Source organism: Cantharellus anzutake, assembly GCF_015039405.1.
Source record: "Cantharellus anzutake strain C23 chromosome Unknown EI90scaffold_1, whole genome shotgun sequence".
Classification (NCBI taxonomy): domain Eukaryota; kingdom Fungi; phylum Basidiomycota; class Agaricomycetes; order Cantharellales; family Hydnaceae; genus Cantharellus; species Cantharellus anzutake.
In genome coordinates this window covers 306,361-324,922 of record NW_024066951.1, presented here as the reverse complement: position 1 = coordinate 324,922, position 18,562 = coordinate 306,361, and the positions used below count along the sequence as shown (strand labels likewise).

General features: G+C 49.0%; 1 protein-coding gene across 1 annotated transcript; it reads left to right on the top strand.

Moving 5' to 3' along the window:
• Positions 1 to 16,512: 16,512 nt before the first annotated feature.
• Positions 16,513 to 17,711, top strand: EI90DRAFT_7184 (peptidase S8/S53 domain-containing protein). Its single transcript, XM_039067997.1, has 2 exons — positions 16,513 to 16,945; positions 17,006 to 17,711. Exons 1-2 carry the CDS (start codon positions 16,664 to 16,666, stop codon positions 17,663 to 17,665), a joined length of 942 nt encoding a protein of 313 aa, XP_038923709.1. The 5' UTR covers positions 16,513 to 16,663; the 3' UTR covers positions 17,666 to 17,711.
• Positions 17,712 to 18,562: the final 851 nt, after the last annotated feature.

The following is an 18,562-nucleotide window of genomic DNA, read 5'->3' as shown; positions in this document are numbered from 1 at the left end:
CGTACATTACTCTCCTGTGTTTGGCGTTGTGCGCTCTAACTTGATGCAGTTGTGCCAGATAGATCGCTTCTTGTGCCCATCTTCTGCATACGTTCAACGCGTCCACTCTTTCCTCCGCTTTGACGTTGAGGGACTCCTCGGGAACTAGGAATGAGCTGGGCAGACAGGGTCAGAAACCCATCAGTAGCGTAGCAGGAGCTTCTCCCATAGTAGTGTGAGGACTATTATTGTACGCTAACATCAGAACGTCCAAGAATTCATGCCAGTGATCCCTGTCCTTATTGACATAAGCTCGTAACATGACTTCCAATTGCTGGTTCATTATCTCCATCTGTCCATCCATTTGCAGGTGCACAGCTGAAGACATCGCCAGCTTAGTGTTAAAGTGATGCACTAAGGATGACCAGAACGTCGAGAGAAAACAAGGATCCCGGTCGCTGACTATGACTGCGGGCAACCCCACATGTTTAATCACATGGCGCCATAATAAGTCTGCAGCGCCCGTCGCATCTGTGGTGGAGGAGCATGGGATAAAATGCCCATATCTTGTGAACTTGTCTACCACTACCAAGATGGCATCTGGCTGTGTGGTTCCTTTAGGAGGGGGTAATCCCATCATGAAATCCAAGGTTATCGTGTGGTATGGCAAATCTGGGACAGGCAAGGGCTTCAGCAGACCCAGCATTTTGCCCCTGTCATGCTTGATCTTCTGGCAGATGTCGCAAGTTCCCACATACTGTTGAGCATCCTTTCCAAGGTCCTTCCAATAACACTTAGATTTCAGGCGCTTGAGCATCCTTTCTATACCCGCATGAGCAGCCTCGTGAGGGGTGTCATGAATTTCCTTGAGTATTGTGGTCCTCAGACTTCTCGGGACACATAGGTGTCAGTTGGTTTGCAGGTTGTCCCAAAGTAGCAACCCTTCCTCTGACACTTGGTAGGCACCTCCTGCTACACCACCATCAAGAGTTTTGCAGTATATGTCCCCGAATTCCTCGTCCGTGTAGTAGGCCAGACGGAATTCCTTGGCTGTTCTCAGGGCTAAACCCAACCATAAACTTGTCGTGCTCTTTTCCACTTGATCTTCATCCACTATGTCCATGCTACGCAATAGGTCTAACTTATTTATGGTGTTAGACTGTGCCCTGGTAACCACAAAGCTCCTTTTGCTGGGTCCTTGCACAGATACGTGCTCCAACTTTGGATAAGGTCCTCCTGAGCCAGGCTGGTTTCTAGACTGAGTAGCTTTTCCATGTTCGGGGATATCGTTTCCGGGGTCTGGGCCAGGCAAGATAAGGGGTCTACATGTCAGAGACCAGGTTGAGATGAGGGAGTGTCTCCGTGGCAGAGGGCTTTGGCCTCAGCGACTTGTGCCAGGAGCGCTGTGCCAAGTAACACATCTGTGCCCTGACTTACTGAACTGGCAACCAGAACTGAAGGGGGATAAACTCTAGTCGATTTTATTACTGAAGTGTAACCTATGTACAAGTTGGGTATATATAGTTACAGCGAAGGCGAGTCCGCAAATGGTGGAGTGGAGCTAATGGGGTTAAACATTAGCCGATTGAATATTACCGATGAGTCGGGTTATGGGGTTAATGGAAAGGCAGGCAATAACCCAGAAATGGAACAGAGGGATAGGCCTGAAGGTGGGCTCTGCAGGGCAAGCAAGTGTATTGCCCAGTGGAGGCGGGAGTGCACTAGCGGATGTCGGAGCTGTCCGGAAGCCTTTGGGGCTCCGTACTTAGGGAGGCATAGGTAATAAATTGAAAGGAGGGGGTGGTGACCATCGAGGGGTACCAAGGGGATTGCGGAATATGGGAGCTCTGAGGTTAGTGAAGAAGGAGCGGAAGTAGACTGGAGGGATCGGAGGGATCGGAGTGATCAGAAGTCAATGGCCAGGGATGGATATGACACTACGTTAGAATGTGGAGGGCCCAGACGGTGGACCATAGTCATCTTCAGGAATGCTGTGAAGACTAGACCCCATGCCGCTAGGCAATAATTGTAGTTTTCGAAGGTCCTCGCCCATTGCAGTGCCACGTGGTCCGTGATTAGGAGTAGGTCCTCGCCTTCAATGAACAGCGTGAACCTGACTAATGATTCCTTAGCTGCTAAGGCTTCTCTCTTGGTTGCCAAGTATTGGGTCTCAGGACCCTTGCACATTCGACTCCAATACGCGATAACTCTTTCCACCTGGACAGTAGATTCTTCAAAAGCGGACACCCACTGTGCAGGTAGGGGGCAATCATCTCGCCCAGCATTCAACTTCTTTACCAACTCAGGGACCTGCTCCTGTCGATCATATGCGAGTTTCAACTTCTCGTAGGCATGCATCCCCTTGAGGTGCTTAATAGTCATCAGCTGTATCTGCTGTAACATACCCACCAAAGCTACATCAGACGCGTTGGTATAGAGCCTATAACCCAACCCTTTCATGGGGTGTCCCCTGACCGGAGCCGTGGCTAGGGCATATTTCAGCAATGAGAAGGCTTGTTTGCATGGCTCGTGCCAGATCCAGGGAGCCCCATCTTTCAATAAATCGAAGAGGGGTCTGGCAATGAGTGAATATTGAGGTATGAACGAGGAGAAGTAAACCGCTATTCCAAGGAAGGTGCGCAGCACCTTCCTGTTTTGGGGTTCTTCGATCTCCAGTAAGGCTTGCACCTTTTCCCTGTGAGTGGAGAGCCCCAGGTGAGATACCTTTTGATCCAGTAGCAACAAACTCTGGTATCCTAAATGACACTTGGGCAGCGAAAGCATAAGGTTATCCCTGTTTATAGTGTCAAGAACTCAATCTATATGTGCCAAGTGTTGGGCAAATGACATAGAGTATACTACGATGTCGTCGATGTACACTAGGGCGAATTGCCACAGGAAAGGAGCTAGGACTTCCTGCATGACTCTTTGGAACATGGGTGGGCTGTTTTGCCACCTGAAGGGCATCCTCGTAAATTGAAACAATCCACAATGGGTATGAAAGGCCGTCTTATCTCTTGATTCTTGATCAAACTCTAATTGTGTAAACCCTGATAGCACATCAAAGGTTGACATATATTGGGAGCCGGAAAGGGCCTGTAGAATATCTGTTTGTCTTGGAATGGGGAACTCATCCGGGATAGTGACCTCATTCAGTTTTCACCAATCCACACAGAGCCTATTTGGCTGACGATTATAACCAGGGCACCCCAGGGACTCTGGGACTGTTAGAACACGGGGATTCAGACGACTCCGGAATGGAATCGGAGACTTATCGTGGAAGGACCTCGGCCTCAGCGACTCAGGTGGAGCGCTGTGCCATTGCTGGTTGTCCTAGGGGTCCCTAATTTCGGATCTAGCAGAGGGAAAGTCTCTTGGGGGAATTCAAGTCGATTTCGGACTGAGGTTACAAGTTACTAGGTACATTGTATATAAGGAGGGGTCCGGAATCAAAAGGAACAAGGGTAGGACGAAAGGAGACAAAGGGAGATGGAAAGAGGAACAACACCGAGGGTCAAGTGTTTGACTCAATGGTGTTTCCCAAAGGAGGAATGAAGGGCCAAGGCCCAAGGAGGAAGGAAGGAGGTTGGGAGTGGGGAATGGCTAGCTGACTGAATAGAAAGGAAGCAGCAGCCCAAATAGGAATGAGGGAGAATAGCGGAATTGAAATGGACAATGCAATAGTTGCAAGGTCCGGAGTAAGTCCGGAAAGTCCGAACTCGGAGGTTAAACTCCGGAATATTGGCAAACGTAATTAAATGGAATGAGCTAACCAATACAATGGGTATAAGCGGAGGTGGGGTCAAAGTCCGAGGTCGGAGCTACGACTGGAGGTTCCGGAGATGAGACGTGAACGGGATACTGGAGCGGAGGTCCGGAGTCGGGAGCATAGGTTCTGCATACTCGTCTGGAAGGTGTCGAGGTTGGGGTCGGACCTGGAATGTTCCGGAGTCGGACCGAAGGTGGTGTCCGAGCCGGAGGTGGGATAACCTCTTGGGAGTCGGCAAGGAGGAGGTGATGGAAGGGAAGTAGGACTCCGGAAGTCGGAGTTCGGAGTTCCGGGAGCCCGGAGCGGAGGTCGGGATTGTATGGATATGACAGGGACGGCTCGATCACTCCCATCTCTAACCAGGCATCTAACTGTTTATTGATGATCTCTCTCTTCAAAGGGGAGGCGTGGTATGGCGGAAGCGAGATGGGTCTTGCACCTTCTTTTAATGATATATGCATGTGGGCATTGTCATATCCATCCCCGGCCATCGACTTCCGGTCCCTCTGATCCCTCCAGTCTACCTCCACTCCTTCTTCACTAACCTCGGAGCTCCCATATTCCGCAATCCCCTCGGTACCCCTCGATGGTCACCACCCCCCCCTTTCAATTTATTACCTATGCCTCCCTAAGTACGGAGCCCTGAAGACTTCCGGACAGCTCTGACATCCGCTAGTGCACTCCCGCCTCTGCTGGGCAATACACTTGCCTGCCCTGCAGAGCCCACCTTTGGGCGTTTCTGGGTTATCGCCTGCCTTTCCATTAACCCTGCGACCTGACTCGTTGGTAATATTCAATCGGCTAATGTTTAACCTGTTAGCTCCGCTCCGTTCAGCTCCAACATTTGCAGACCCGCCTTGTAGGCCACTGCGAATTCTGCTTCCTGACCTTCCACTAAGGCAGCATAAGCCCGTCAGTAGGTACTTTCCAGCTTGGACAAGTTGTCACACTCCTTTCAGTCGTTCCTGGCTCGATCAGCCTTCCTAGGGGGACAGTCGTTGTCCCAGTGGTTTGCACTTCCACAGTGTCGACAAGGTCTGGGTGGTTTCTTCTGCGACTTTTATTCCTCTCCAAATTAATATGGGCGACTTGGTTTGCTAAAGTGTTGATACTGAACTCGTTGCTAGCTACTAATTTGTCATGCTTAAGTTTAGTCAGCCATAAGAGTTCTTTGGCTGTGTCGACCTGATCGATGTTGAGATGGGCCCACCATCCTTTCAGGATGTCTTCTAGAAGTCTTTGGGCCTTGGAACATTAACAGCGCCTGATAATACTGAGAAATGGGGGAGAAAACAGCAATGGCACAAGTAGGGCACGATTGACTTGTGCCCAATTGTGCCATGGACCATTACTCGTCCATTTGTTGGTATTATCAGGCTTTAATGAATGTCCAAAGGCCGTATGAATGTCCTCTACAACATGCAACAAACCCAGAGTGATTAGCTGCCCTGGTTACCAAGTTATCATGGAAAGAAAATCATGTGCCAAGTCATCCCCTATTGTGCCATTGGTCAGTACTTGTCGAGTTCTTAATATTATGACATATAAATTAGTGTCCAAAGGCCGTATGGATCTTTCCTACATGATGAAAAAAACTTTGAGTGAACCAGGTTACTTGTTGTGAAGTTATTTGAGAAACAAAGTTGGACAATGGGCAAATGGGGCACAAGGCACAAGTGTGTTTATCGAATAACTCAGGAACAAGAGCAGCTATTGACTCAGGGTCTTTTGCATCCGGTGAGGATTATCAATACGGCCTTTGAAACATCAACGGGGCCTGATAATACAGAGAAATGGGAGAGAAAACAGCAATGGCACAAGTAGGGCACGATTGACTTGTGCTCAATCATGCCATTGGCCATTACTCATCCATTTGTTGGTATTATCAGGTTGCGACGGATGTCCAAAGGCCGTATAGATACTCCCTACAGGGCTTAAAAGACTTTGAGTGAATAGTTGCTCTGGTGACTGAGTTATTGCAAAAAGAAAGTTGTGCCAACATGGCACAAGTCGAGGGCACAAGTCTGTTTGTTGAATAGCTCAGGAACCAGAGTAGCTGTGGACTTGGGGTCTTTTGCATCTTGTAGAGGATATCCATACGGCCTTTGGCATCAAAAGTGACTGATAATACTCAGAAATGGGGGAGAAATTGACAATGGCACAAGTAGGGCACAATCAACTTGTGCCCAATCGTGCCATGGGCCATTATTCATCCATCTGTTGGTATTATCAGGTTGTAATGACTGTCCAAAGGCCATATAGATACTCCCTACAGGAAGTAAAAAACGCTCTGGTGACTGAGTTATTGAGAAAAGAAGTAGGGCCAACATGGCACAAGTCGAGGGCACAAGTTTGTTTGTTGAATATCGCAGGAACCAGAGTAGCTATGGACTCGGAGTCTTTTACATCTCATAAAGGATATCCATACGGCCTTTGGAACATCAAGAACGCCTGGTAATACTGAGAAACGAGAGAGAAATCATCAATGGCACGATTGACTTGTGCCACTCGTGCCCTGGGCCACCACTCATTATAGGTTAAATAAACCCACTGGTTCGGGTTGGTGTATGACCCTGTGTTGATGCCAAAGTCCCCCATGGTCGTAGTAGGATTTCCAAACTTCCAGAAAAAGCAGTCATCCCCTAGCATCTCAGATCCTGCTCCTTGTATAGGAAAAAAAAAAGACTGGTTTGTGGTCGTATTACTTCCATCTATAAGTCAAATGTAAAAGTCAATATCATGCTTGCAAATAATAAGATAACCTGGTTGGTTTTTGAAGAATGATGTTGCAAGGTTGTATTGGTGCCAACCACACACCATGGAGGTCCTCTGGGCAAAGTGCTGACACTGTCAGCACTTTCTGGACCAGGTCTAACTGCACTACCACCCACTATGGAGGTCCACTGGGCAAAGTGCTGACAGTGTCGGCACTTTCTGAACCAGGTCTGACTGCACTGCCACCCAATATGGAAGTCCTCTGGGCAAAGTGCTGACACTGTCGGCACTTTCTTGACCAGGTCCGATTGCACTGCCACCCAATATGGAGGTCCTGCCAACAGTGTCAGCACTTTCCAGACTGGTTTGACTGCAGAATATGGAGGTCCTCTTGGACAAGTGCCAATGCTATCATCACTCTCAGGACTGGCACATGTTAGTTTCCATATCGGGCCACTTTCACAGTATTTTCACCATATCTCCCCCAGTTCTTCTCCGATCCAGATGGATCTAGTATCGTTGGAAAGCTATTGTCAAGGCGAGTCCAACGAGTCCAAGCTTGGGATATTTAGTACAGCCCTTGTGGAGATGGTCATATTCTATCCATTGTGTTGCTACTCCCATATATCTTTCATATTTACTTTGTTCTTATGTTGTTCTTGTAATAACTGTGCAACGCGATACTTTTATTGGTAAAGTATCGGCTGCCAGAGCAAGTCCCATCCTTATATACATAAATGTGGGCTCTACACCACTGAGGTGAAACCGAGAGTATCAAAGTGAACAATGGTGAGTAACAACACAAAGGGAAAGAGAAAGGTTGGGTGGCAATCACACCTCAAAGTGCTCCTGCCTCCCAAAGCAAGTGTGTGCAGCCTGGGTACCTAGCCTTGGCAACCTTTGTGCCAGGCAACCTTCGGCCCTGACTGCAAGTGGCGTTGGGCTGCAGTTTCCAACAGTTCTGTCCATTTCTGTCTGTCCCCAACACCATCAGATCCCTTGGACATTAGCTTGGATCAGCTTTGGTTATATGTATCTATACAGTGAGTCAACACTGCAGTTTCACTCCCCCTTTGTTGCCTGTGTGTGTGAGGATGGGCTGATGAGCCTCCATTCCCACTATGGAGGTCCTCTTGAACAAGTGCCATTGGGTCAGAGTGTTATAATCACGGTGTTATAACTTATAATTGCTGCATTGCAGCCTGACCTCTGATATCACAATGTCAATAGATATCACACTCAGCTCTACACATCATACTTATATACATCTCTGTGTGGCACAGATGAACAAAGGCTAAAGCATTAGGACAACGAAACCTCCCATAAAAATCAACAGGATGGTACCAGTGGCAAAGTTGGAGGCATCACACTCAAGTTTGTAGCAGCTGGAGTCAGCAGGAAAAGCGAGGATGGGGGTGGAGGTGACAGCATCCTTGAGGGCACCGAAGGCACATGTTAGAGACTGGATCGAGATTGAAGGAGTTGTCTCCATGGCGGAGGGCTTCGGCCTCAGTGACTCAAGCCAGGCACGCTGTGCCAAGTTACACGTCCATGCCCTAATTTACTTACTGGCAATGAGAACTAAAGGGGGATCAACTCTAGTCGATTTTATCACTGAAGTGTAACCTATGTACAAGTTAAGTATATATAGTTACAGCAAGGGCAGGCCCATGAATGGTGGGACCAGGCAGAGCAGAGCTAACGGAGTTAAACATTAGCCGATTGAATATTACCAACAAGTTGGGTTATGGGGTTAGCAGAATGGCAGGCAATAACCCAGAAATGGAAAGGAGGGATAGGCCCGAAGGTGGGCTTGCAGGGCAAGCAAGTGAATTGCCCAGCAGAGGTGGGAGTGTGCTAGCAGACGTCAGAGCTGTCCGGAAGCCTTTGGGGCTCCATACTTAGGGAGGCGTAGGTAATATATTGAAAAGAGGGAGTGGTGACCATTGAGGGGGGTGGAGGTGATTGTGGAATATGGGAGCTCCGAGGTTAGTGAAGAAGGAGCAGAGGTAGTCCGGAGGGATTGGAGGTAGTGGAAGACAATGGCTGTGGATGGATATGACAGCACACTCTTCATTCTCTCCCCATGTCCAGGCCTTTGCTTTGTGGGTCAGCATGTGGAGTGGCCATGCCATCTCAGAGAAGTCCTTGATGAAGCAATGGTAGAAGTTTACAAAGCCCAAAAAGGATTGTACCTCCTTCACCTTCATTGGCATTGGCCAGTCAAGGACTCCTTGGACCTTCACTGGGGCCATGGCAACACTGCCCTCAGAGATGATGAGTCTGAGGTACTTGATGTGGTGCCACTCAAACTTGCACTTCTCCAGCTTGAGGAAGAGCTTCCTCCTTCATAGTGTTTCCAGCACTTCCTGCAATGACCTTCCAGTGTTCCTCTAGGGTGGACGTGAAGATCAGGATGTCGTTCATCATAGTCTGGAAGGTCACTGGGGAGTGGCACAGCCCGAAGAGCATCGCTGTGGGTTCAAACAGGCCCTGGTTGTGTCAAAACATGGCAAGGAGGGGCAGTGTGCCTGGACCTTTCCCCAGAAGGGAGGCTGGAGGTAGAGGATGGGTGGAGGGACCATGGCCTCAGCAACTTGGAGGGGAGTCCTGCACCTATGTTCGATAACGCTTAGTGTCTGGTCCTTAATTTCAGAATGGGGGGCGCAAACTCTGGGGGGATAGTTGTTATTGTTGATTTTGCACTGAGGTGCCATCAATTACAGTACATGACTTATATACATAATACAAGACAAACTAGAACAATGGGAAAACCCAAGAGGGACTTACCCACTTGCTGGGTTGGCGAGCTCATGAGAGAATCGCCTTATCGAGCATTGTGGAGTGGGTAGGTGAAGGGTGGAATTAGCGACAGCTATTGGAAAGTGGGCAAACCTTTGCAGGGTTGGCAGAGGTCCTAGGAGGTCCATAGTAATATTGGGTAGGTAGAAATATTATTAAACATCTAAGATGAGGATAAGAGGTATGGGAGAAGGTACCAGAGATCGGAGGTGGAGGTGGACTGGAGGTATACTGGAGGGTATGGCAGAGGTGAGGGAGAGGACAAACCAGAGGTGAACTGGAATGGTGGCGGAGTAGGTTGGAGGTTAGGTGGAGTAGGTATGGATATGACAGGTTGGTCACAAATGCTGCCTTCCACTCATCGCCATCTTTGATCCGCAGGTTTGTTGAACCCCCAGCACAGATCTAGCACCAAGAAATACATACTTTGCACTTCAAAGGCACATGAGGATGTCAGAAATGAGTGGGAGGGGGAATGAGTTCTTGACCGTTATTTTGTTGAGTTTTCAGTAATTGTTAGAATGGGGCAAGTGCGGACAATTCCAGAGTGGAACCAGAGACTTAGCAAGGAGGGACCTTGGCCTCAGCGACTCAAGGGGAGTGCTGTGCCATTGCTGTTTGTCCATTTGGTCCTTAATCTCAGACATAGTGAAGAGGAAGTCTCTAGGGGGCATTTCTGGTCGATTTTAGACTGAGGGTTTAATCAACCATGTACAAGCACCTACATATAATGGAGAGACAAAAGCACAAGTGGTCCAAATCGGAACAAAGGTGTCTGAATGGAGACAAAGGGAGTTATGGAAATGGAACAGTACTGAGGGTCATGGATTAGACTCTATGGTACATCTGGAAGGAGGTAAGGAGGGCGAAGCCCAGAGGGGCAGGAGGATGAGGTTGATAACTGGCTGAATGTAAAGAGCAGTAGTCCAAATAAGGAGGAGGGAGAATATACTACAAACAGTGAGAGTGCCAAGATCAGTCCATGAAGCTTGGAGGTGGTGGAGCTTATGGAGGTTGTGGAGGTGGATGTCACAAACCCACCCAGGGATAGATCCGATCGCTACCCAGGTGTGTCTGGTGGAGCTTGATGTTCCGGGTCATCTGACAGTGGGTCAGAGACAGGCTGGAGGTGGGGTGGAGCTCCGAGGGTGATGGGGTGTTGAAGGGACTCAGCTTCAGCGACTCAGAACAGAGTGCTGTGCCCATTATGTCCTCATTGTCCCCAATTTGTCAGGGGAGCTGGTGACAGAGGAACCGAGGCTGCCAGCAGAAGGGGGCCAGAGGCCCCCCCTCACTACTTAATGATGGAGGCGGTAGTGAGGGTCAATTGTTCATCACATGATTCATTGGGTTTTATACCAAGGCACCTTTAGACGTGTCTGTCACTCAGCTCTTTGTTCAGGGTGGAGTAGCAGGCGAGTAGAGCGCAATAGATGTCATGGGGAGGGTTTGGATTCAAGGTCTTAATATTATAACTGGGGGGAACTATTTACTAGAGTAGTACATGTGTACATATAGCAGAGGTAAACAATGGGGAGAAGAAGTAAATAGAAAGACTCCACAGGACAAATATAGAATAGGCAAAAAGCCCAAGTTACGTCTGAAGTATGTGGAGTGGGAGAATTAGGGAACAACTGAATGGTAAGGCCTGGGCCCATCTATGAATGAGCAGGGGAACTACAGGGGAAGATGTCTGGAAGTGTCCGGAGCCTGGAAGTTGTAGTCCGGAATATTGGTGTTGTAGAAAATATCAAATGATAAAACAATAAGGAATAACGTGACCAGAGGTAAGGTAGGAGTAGGGAGGTACCAGAGGTACATGACTGGAGGTGCCAGAGGTGCGGAGACCAGAAGTAAGAAGGAGGGTGGATGGACCAGTTGAGGGTTACCAACAACAAGTAGGTGACCGAGGTCCATCTCCTTCAAACAAAGGGTTCCAAGGAGGTGGAGGTATGGTAGGGGAGGCCCAGAAATGGAAAGGAGGGATAGGCCCGAAGGTAGACTTGCAGGGCAAGCAGGGGCAGGAGTGCGCCAGCAGACATCAGAGCTGTCTGGAAGCCTTCAGGGCTGTCTGGAAGCCTTCAGGGCTCCATACTTAGGGAGGTGTAGGTAATATATTGAAAGAGGGGGTGGTGATCATCGAGGGAGTTGGAGGTGATTGCGGAACATGGGGGCTCCGAGGTTAGTGAAGAAGGAGCAGAGGTAATCCAGAAGGATCGGAGGTAGTGGAAGGCGATGGCTGTGGATGGATATGACACCAACCTCCACCAAAGTTACCACCTTCTGCCACAGTCCTGTACCCCATACTCGGACACAACTTGTACCTTTGCTCCAAGATTCCATCATGTTTCCGACCTCGGACTTTGACTCCACCTCAGCTTAAGTCCATTGCATTGGTGACCTCATTATACATAAACACCATTGCCAATATTCCTCAGACTTTCAACCCCACCTCTGTAACCTCTGTAAGCTCCACAACCTCCAAGCTTCATGGGCCTTACTTGGCACTTTCGCTGCTTGTAATGTATCTTTCACACTTTCCCCTCATCCATATTTGGACTACTGCTTCCTTCCATTTTAGCCAGTTAGTCATCAACCCCACTTCACCTCATCCTCCTGCCCCTCTGGGCTTTGCCCTCCCTACCTCCTTTCAGATGGCATGGTCATCACCCTCAGATTGTGTCCCCACTCTGGTGGGATTATGGGGCATATATCCCATCCCCAGGCTCCACTTTGGGGGTCTGCTTGGGGGTCACTTGCAATGACTGGCAGGAGGAGGGGCAATGAGACATGACGACCTTCTGCCATGCCCAGTTGACCTCTGGGTTATGGTGCAGCAGCCACAAATGCACAATGATGAGGGACTGCTCCTAGGTTTGCCATGGTGAAGCAGGCCTGCTCTGTGTGTTGGCCAAATGTCAACAGGGCTTCCAGCTCTTCAGTGATGGCCCCATTCTCGTTTGGTGTCCCATCTACATTGTGCACTGGGATGGGTTGGGGGAGTGGGGTTGTCTTGAGCCCATGCTTCTGGATGATGTGCAGGCTTACAAAGTTCCCTGTTGCACTGGAGTCTAACAGTGCTCAGACAGCGACTGCAGTGAGGGACAGTAACGCAGTCACCTTCACTTTCATGTTGAGGGAGTGGGGGGACTGTTTCGCAAGCACATAGATGGCAGGTGGGGAGATGGCCACCTCAGGTGGTAGGCCAGCAGCTCCCATGCTTTTCCTGGTTGAGGATGCAGTTTTCCTCTGTTTCTTAGCAATTACCTGGTGGAAGGTGTGGACTCGCACGTATGTCATATCCATACAATTCCGACCTCCGCTCCGGGCTCCCGGAACTCTGAACTCTGACTTCTGGAGCCCTACTTCCCTTCCATCACCTTCTCCTTGCCGACTCCCAAGAGGTTATCCCACCTCCAGCTTGGACACCACCTTCGGTCCGACTCCGGAACATTCTGGGTCCAGCCCCAACCACGACACCTTCCAGACAAGTATGCAAAACCTATGCTCCCGACTCCGGACCTCCGCTCCGGAATCCCGTTCGCGTCTCTGTCTCCGGAACCTCCGGTCTTAGCTCCGACCTCGGACTTTGACCCCACCTCCGCTTATACCCATTGTATTGGTTAGCTCATTCCATTTAATTATGTTTGCCAATATTCCGGAGTTTAACTTCCAAGTTCGGACTTTCCGGACTTATGTCGGACCTTGCAACTATTGCATTGTCCTATTCAGTTCCACTATTCTCCCTCATCCCTATTTGGGCTGCTGCTTCCTTTCTATTCAGTCAGCTGGCCATTCCCCACTCCCTTCCTCCTTGGGCCTTGGCCCTTCATTCCTCCTTTGAGAAACACCATTGAGTCAAACCCTTGACCCTCGGTGTTGTTCCTCTTTCCATCTCCCTTTGTCTCCTTTTGTCCTACCCTCGCTCCTTTTGATTCCGGACCCCCCCTTATATACAATGTACATAGTAACTTGTAACCTCAGTCCGAAATCGACCTGAATTCCCCCCAAGAGACTTTCCCTCTGCTAGATCCAAAATTAGGGACCCCCAGGACAACCAGCAATGGCACAGTGCTCCGCCTGAGTCGCTGAGGCCAAGGTCCTTCCATGCTAAGTCTCCGATTCCATTCCGGAGTCGTCCAAATCCGCCCATTCTAACAACGTATCTCGATATTTACACTGGGTACTATTGCTAGTAGGTGGCTGGGATGCATCCCTCACTGGTTGCCTTCCCAAAAATCCACTGGGGGGTCTGCTTCCTCTCCCTCTTCATCCCTCTTGAGTGTCCCCATCAGCTGGCTTCTCAGCCCTTCTGTGAGTGCTCAAAGGTTCTCCAGGTGCATGCAGCATATTCAGCAAACCTTTGGGAGGGGGCAGTCTCACACAAAGCACCTGGGGGCATTGGCATAGCCCTCATCGCTGGTCTGCCCTTGAACGGTCGAGGTCGGTGCTGGGCTGTGGTCATGGGGGTCACAGGGGCAGCAGCGGATCGTGGCAGGGGTCCAGGTGGCAGGTGTGCAAAGGGCTGGGGGGTTGATGGTCATGGTTGTGTGGGGGGAAGGGGCGGTTTGAACAGGGGGAGCTGGGGTTGTGTTGCCTGGAAGTGCCACCACTGGTTGTTGAGGAGGGTGGCCTCTTATTTCCATTCTGTCCAAGTCCTTGGCATGGGATGCAGGCAATAGATCCTCTCATGGAGCCATGTGTTGATCACTTGCTCAATGTGGTCTATCAGTCCTATGTCACCTAGCCATGAGGGGGGGGGCCATGGATCTCGAACTCCTGGATGATCCTATTCACAGAGTCATTACCTTGCTGCAAGGTGGTGAGCTTTTGTCAGGTGGTGGCTTTACAGTAATGAGAAGAAGGCTACTTCTTTGGTTGTGCTTCGGCTTGGTTTATATACAAGTGGGAACAGGTTACGTGAGGGTGCCATGTCAGCCCCAGACAGAGCCAGGCTATCATGGGTTGCTCTGCAGGCAATCCCAAGTGTTAGAGAAGAGAAGTACAAGTGGAGATGCATGGTGTGTCTGGTGGCATAGTACCCACACAGAGTACTCAGCATTGGATGTGTCCATGCTTCAAAAGAGGAGGTTGTCCATATAGAGAAATAAAGAAGGAAGGAAAGAAAGGAAAGGAAAAGAGGAACAAAAAGGAGGGAGCGGAGCGGTGTGCCCTGACACTAATACATTCAGGTAATTGTAAGCGAGATGTGGGAAAGGGGTGACATGCAGCTGGAGATAGCTAAGCGAGAGCTAAGTCATTTATTGGAGTCACCCAATATTCCTTGGATGAGTAACTCCAGCTTTGGAGCTATCTGCATCCATGATGACTCTACCCTTCACCCTTTTTATTAGTCATCTTCCATTCCTCCCATGACTGATATCTTCTTTCAATTCAGTCAGCTAACTTCTCTTACCCATTTCTCATTCCCATTTATTCCTCAGCCTTCTTCTCCACCCTCCTCAACCTGACACCTGGGTTCCCCATTCAAGTTACCCTTCATTGTCTTTCAGAACCTTTTGGAACTTTTGGTATCTTTCAGACTTTGTCTAAAGTCTGTCAGAACACAGCAAAAGAGGGATCAAGCATGTCTGGACCTTTCCCCGGAAGGGAGGCCAGAGGTAGAGGACAAGCAGAGGTACCATGGCCTCAGTGATTCAGAGGGGAGTGCTGTGCCAACATTCGATTAAGCTATTGTTGGGTTTTTAACTTCAGAACGGGAGGGTGCAAACTCTGGGGGAATCTAGTCGTCGATTTTGCACTCTAGTGCCATCAACTATGGTACATGACCTATATACATAATACAGGACAAATAAGAGAAGAAAGGGAAAACCCAAGGACTTACCCACTGGGTTGGTGAGCTCATGAGAGAATTGCCTTATTGAGCACTGTGGGGTGGGTGGAATTAGCAACAGCTATTGGGTAATGGGAAATCCTTTGCAGGGTTGGTGGAGGTCCTAGGAGGTCCATAGTAATGTTGGGTAGATAGAAATATTAATAACCTTCTATGATGAGGATACAGGGTACAGGAGATTGGAGGCAGAGGTGGACTGGAAGTATCCCAGAGGATATGGCAGAGGTGAGGGAGAGGACAAACCAGAAGTGAACTAGAACAGTGGCAGAGTAGGGCAGAGGTTGGGCAGAGTTGGTATGGATATGACAAAGTCCTCTTTTCTGTTTTATATACTTGTAGTTTAGCCCCCATTGTACCTAGTACTAACCCCATCCAAAACTCCCCTGGAGGCACAGCACTGCCTTCCGAGTCACTGAGGCCATGTCCTCCAAAGACTCTTGTACTAGCCAGCAGACTCAGGCTTCCTGGAGAAGCTTCAGTCCACTACCTGACCTCCTGGAACCCCCCTAGTTGAGCCCTGTCTGCACCGGAATCTGTGTGTTTGACAATCTCCCTCACTCTGATTGGATCTGGAGAGATCTGATTGTCCTGATATTTCCAATCAGCCTGACCTAGCCAATCCAATTTGATCCGAGCTCCGCTGTATTGATTAAGTAGTCCATACAGTCTCTATGTATATACAGGAGTGCAGTGAGTGGGTTTGTCCCTCTCTCCTGTTATCGACTAGATTACCGGGACCCATACTAGCATGAACTGATGCACATGAACTAATGGTTTTTCCTTATGGTATCCCAGATTCATCCGAAAATCCCTGGATTGAATGCCTTCCACTGTCCTGATACCCTTCTATGATTCCATTTTTAACCACCTTGTTATTTCCAAATTGGGCATCTATGTTTTCCCCATATCTCTGTAAGTTTTCCACCATGGTATCTACAATACAGGGTTAGTCCGCATTAGTATCCGCGGATTTCTAACCGCTGGATAGATTTTGTATCAAACCTCTAAATCCGTGGATTCCAATCCCGATCAGGAGCCCTTACCATGACATATTTAGCTTCCTTCTCTCTTACATATGGCCCAAATCAACCCGCGTAATCGATTCTCACGATCGGTCTGTCTGCAATCAGGATGCATACATCAACATAATATTATGCGCTACATATATGGCTCCGGACATACTCTCAGCTTGCTGTCGATCTTCACTCCCTAGTTCTCCTCTCTTCACAATCCAGCAATGAAGTTCTCAACCGTGGCTATTCTGGTCGTCATATTCGCTTCCACTACAACAACAGCCCTCGCTGCCTCTGTTCCTATCAGGATGCCGAATGGTCCGGTAATACGTGACTCGTACATTGTGTATGTCCCGCACATAGACCTAACAGGTTACTGGCCGACTCATTACTCAGTGTGCTGAAGTCCGGCGCAAATATGGACAATCATATTGAGGGTATTACTCGGATATCCGCCCGGAGCCCTGGGTCAATTTTTTCAATCACTCACCGGTATACAAGTGAGTTGATATTAAATGTCCCACCGAAAAAATGTTGATTTTCGTAGTGCTGAATGGCTACTCCGTAAACGCAACTGGAGAATCACTTACTGGCATTCTGAGTCGCCCCGAGGTTCACTCCGTCGAAGCTGATACCGTACATTTCATTGACGATGTCCCCCACGAAGTGAACGAAAGGAATGCAACAAAGCGTGACGATGTTTTGGTGGAGCCCCAAGGATGCGAAAGGAAGCCAATCGATGTTTATGTGCTGAGTACTGGAGTTGACACCCGATGGGACGGCTGCCTTGCTGCAAAGAGTTTTGGGATTGCTGTATGTATCTCTACGCACTCTCTGTCATATATGTTTACCAATACCTGTTTCTGTGTGCAGACCTTTGCTGGTGGTGGACTCCTGGACGTCATCGGTCTTGGGACAGCACTCGCCGGGCTAGTAGTAGCGGGCCAGTGCGACCGAGTCCGTGCTCTTGGGGTTAAGGTTGTCTCTGATGACCAAATTGTACCGGCCGCCCGCTTGATCGCAGCCCTGGAATATGCTGCGGCGGCAGCCCAAATAAATGGGAACCCTGCCCTCATTTTGATGCCCCTGACCTTCCCCTTCACTCCGGCAATGAACGAGATCTTCATGAAGACCGTCGCTAAGGGGCTGCATGTTGTAGCCGCTGCAGGGAATCTGGCGCGTGATGTAAGGTGGTCCAGTCCGCCGTCTGTTGATGAAGTCATTACCATCGGTGCCATTGATGGTCGTGATAACAAGTTCGCATCGTTCTCCAACCAGGGGCGTCTCATCAAAGGTTTTGCCCCGGGTGTTCGCGTTCAGACGCTGGGGATCGGCGGCCCGGGTGCGCGCGCAAGTTGGAGCGGCACTGGCGTTGCAGCCGCACAAGCTGCGTGCGTGGGAGCCAGTGCTCTAGATCGTTATGGGCCAATGAAGCCTGCTGCACTGCAATTGCTCTTAAAAATCCATGCCGAGAAGGATGTTTGGGGCCAGCCACCAGATACCACGGCGTCGAGAATACGACGTTGGTTCTGACTTTCCTGCACATTCATCTGCTACTTCCTGATGTTGGAAATGGACGATCACCCAAAAAATATACTTGACCAACAGATCAAATTTCATGTATGTAAATTATTGAGGAGATGCAAGGCATTCTTTAATTCATTTGTGGGGATGCCATGATGCCATGCCAACACTAGGGCTCCTACCGGATCGGAAACGAAATCCATACCTGGCAGTTATAAATCCGCGGATTGTAGATTGGTGGAGAAGTGATGGAGATATGGGGAAAATGGCAGAAAACATGAATGTCAGATGCCCAATATGGAAATAAGAGGCATGGGTGGTTAGATAGGGCTTGGAAAAATTGAAGAAAAAATATGGAAACATAGAAGGTAGTGGGACCTTTGAATTTGTGGATTGGAAACTGTGGATATTATCCTCTCAAGAGCCAAATCTGCAGATATCCTGTTAAAATGTGCTGATAAAATGTAGCTACATTTCTAGCTGCCACAGTCATTCATGCAGCTGTACTCATCAACACAGAAGCTGTCAGGGCAATAGCCCCAAACCCCGAGCCATATGTAATTAAGATACATATAGTCATGTGGGTAAGCGGGAACCTCTGGGTAACTGCTTACACAGTACCATAAAATACACACCATTGTATCACTTACGGCTCTGTGTGCTGAGCTACCCTGAGACCTCACACTTTTTTAAGTGTATGAGGTGTGTTTTACAACACAACCCACAAAAACTTAACATCTTAACAATCTGACTCAGTAGCGCCAATGGCTCCTAAACATGCCTGCAAGGGCAAGGTCGCATCTGCAGTGACGTTAAAAAGAAATGAGTGGTTCATTAAGAAACCACAATCTCCCATCATGGGAGATTCAAATCAACAGCTGTCATCAGACAACGATGAGGATCAAC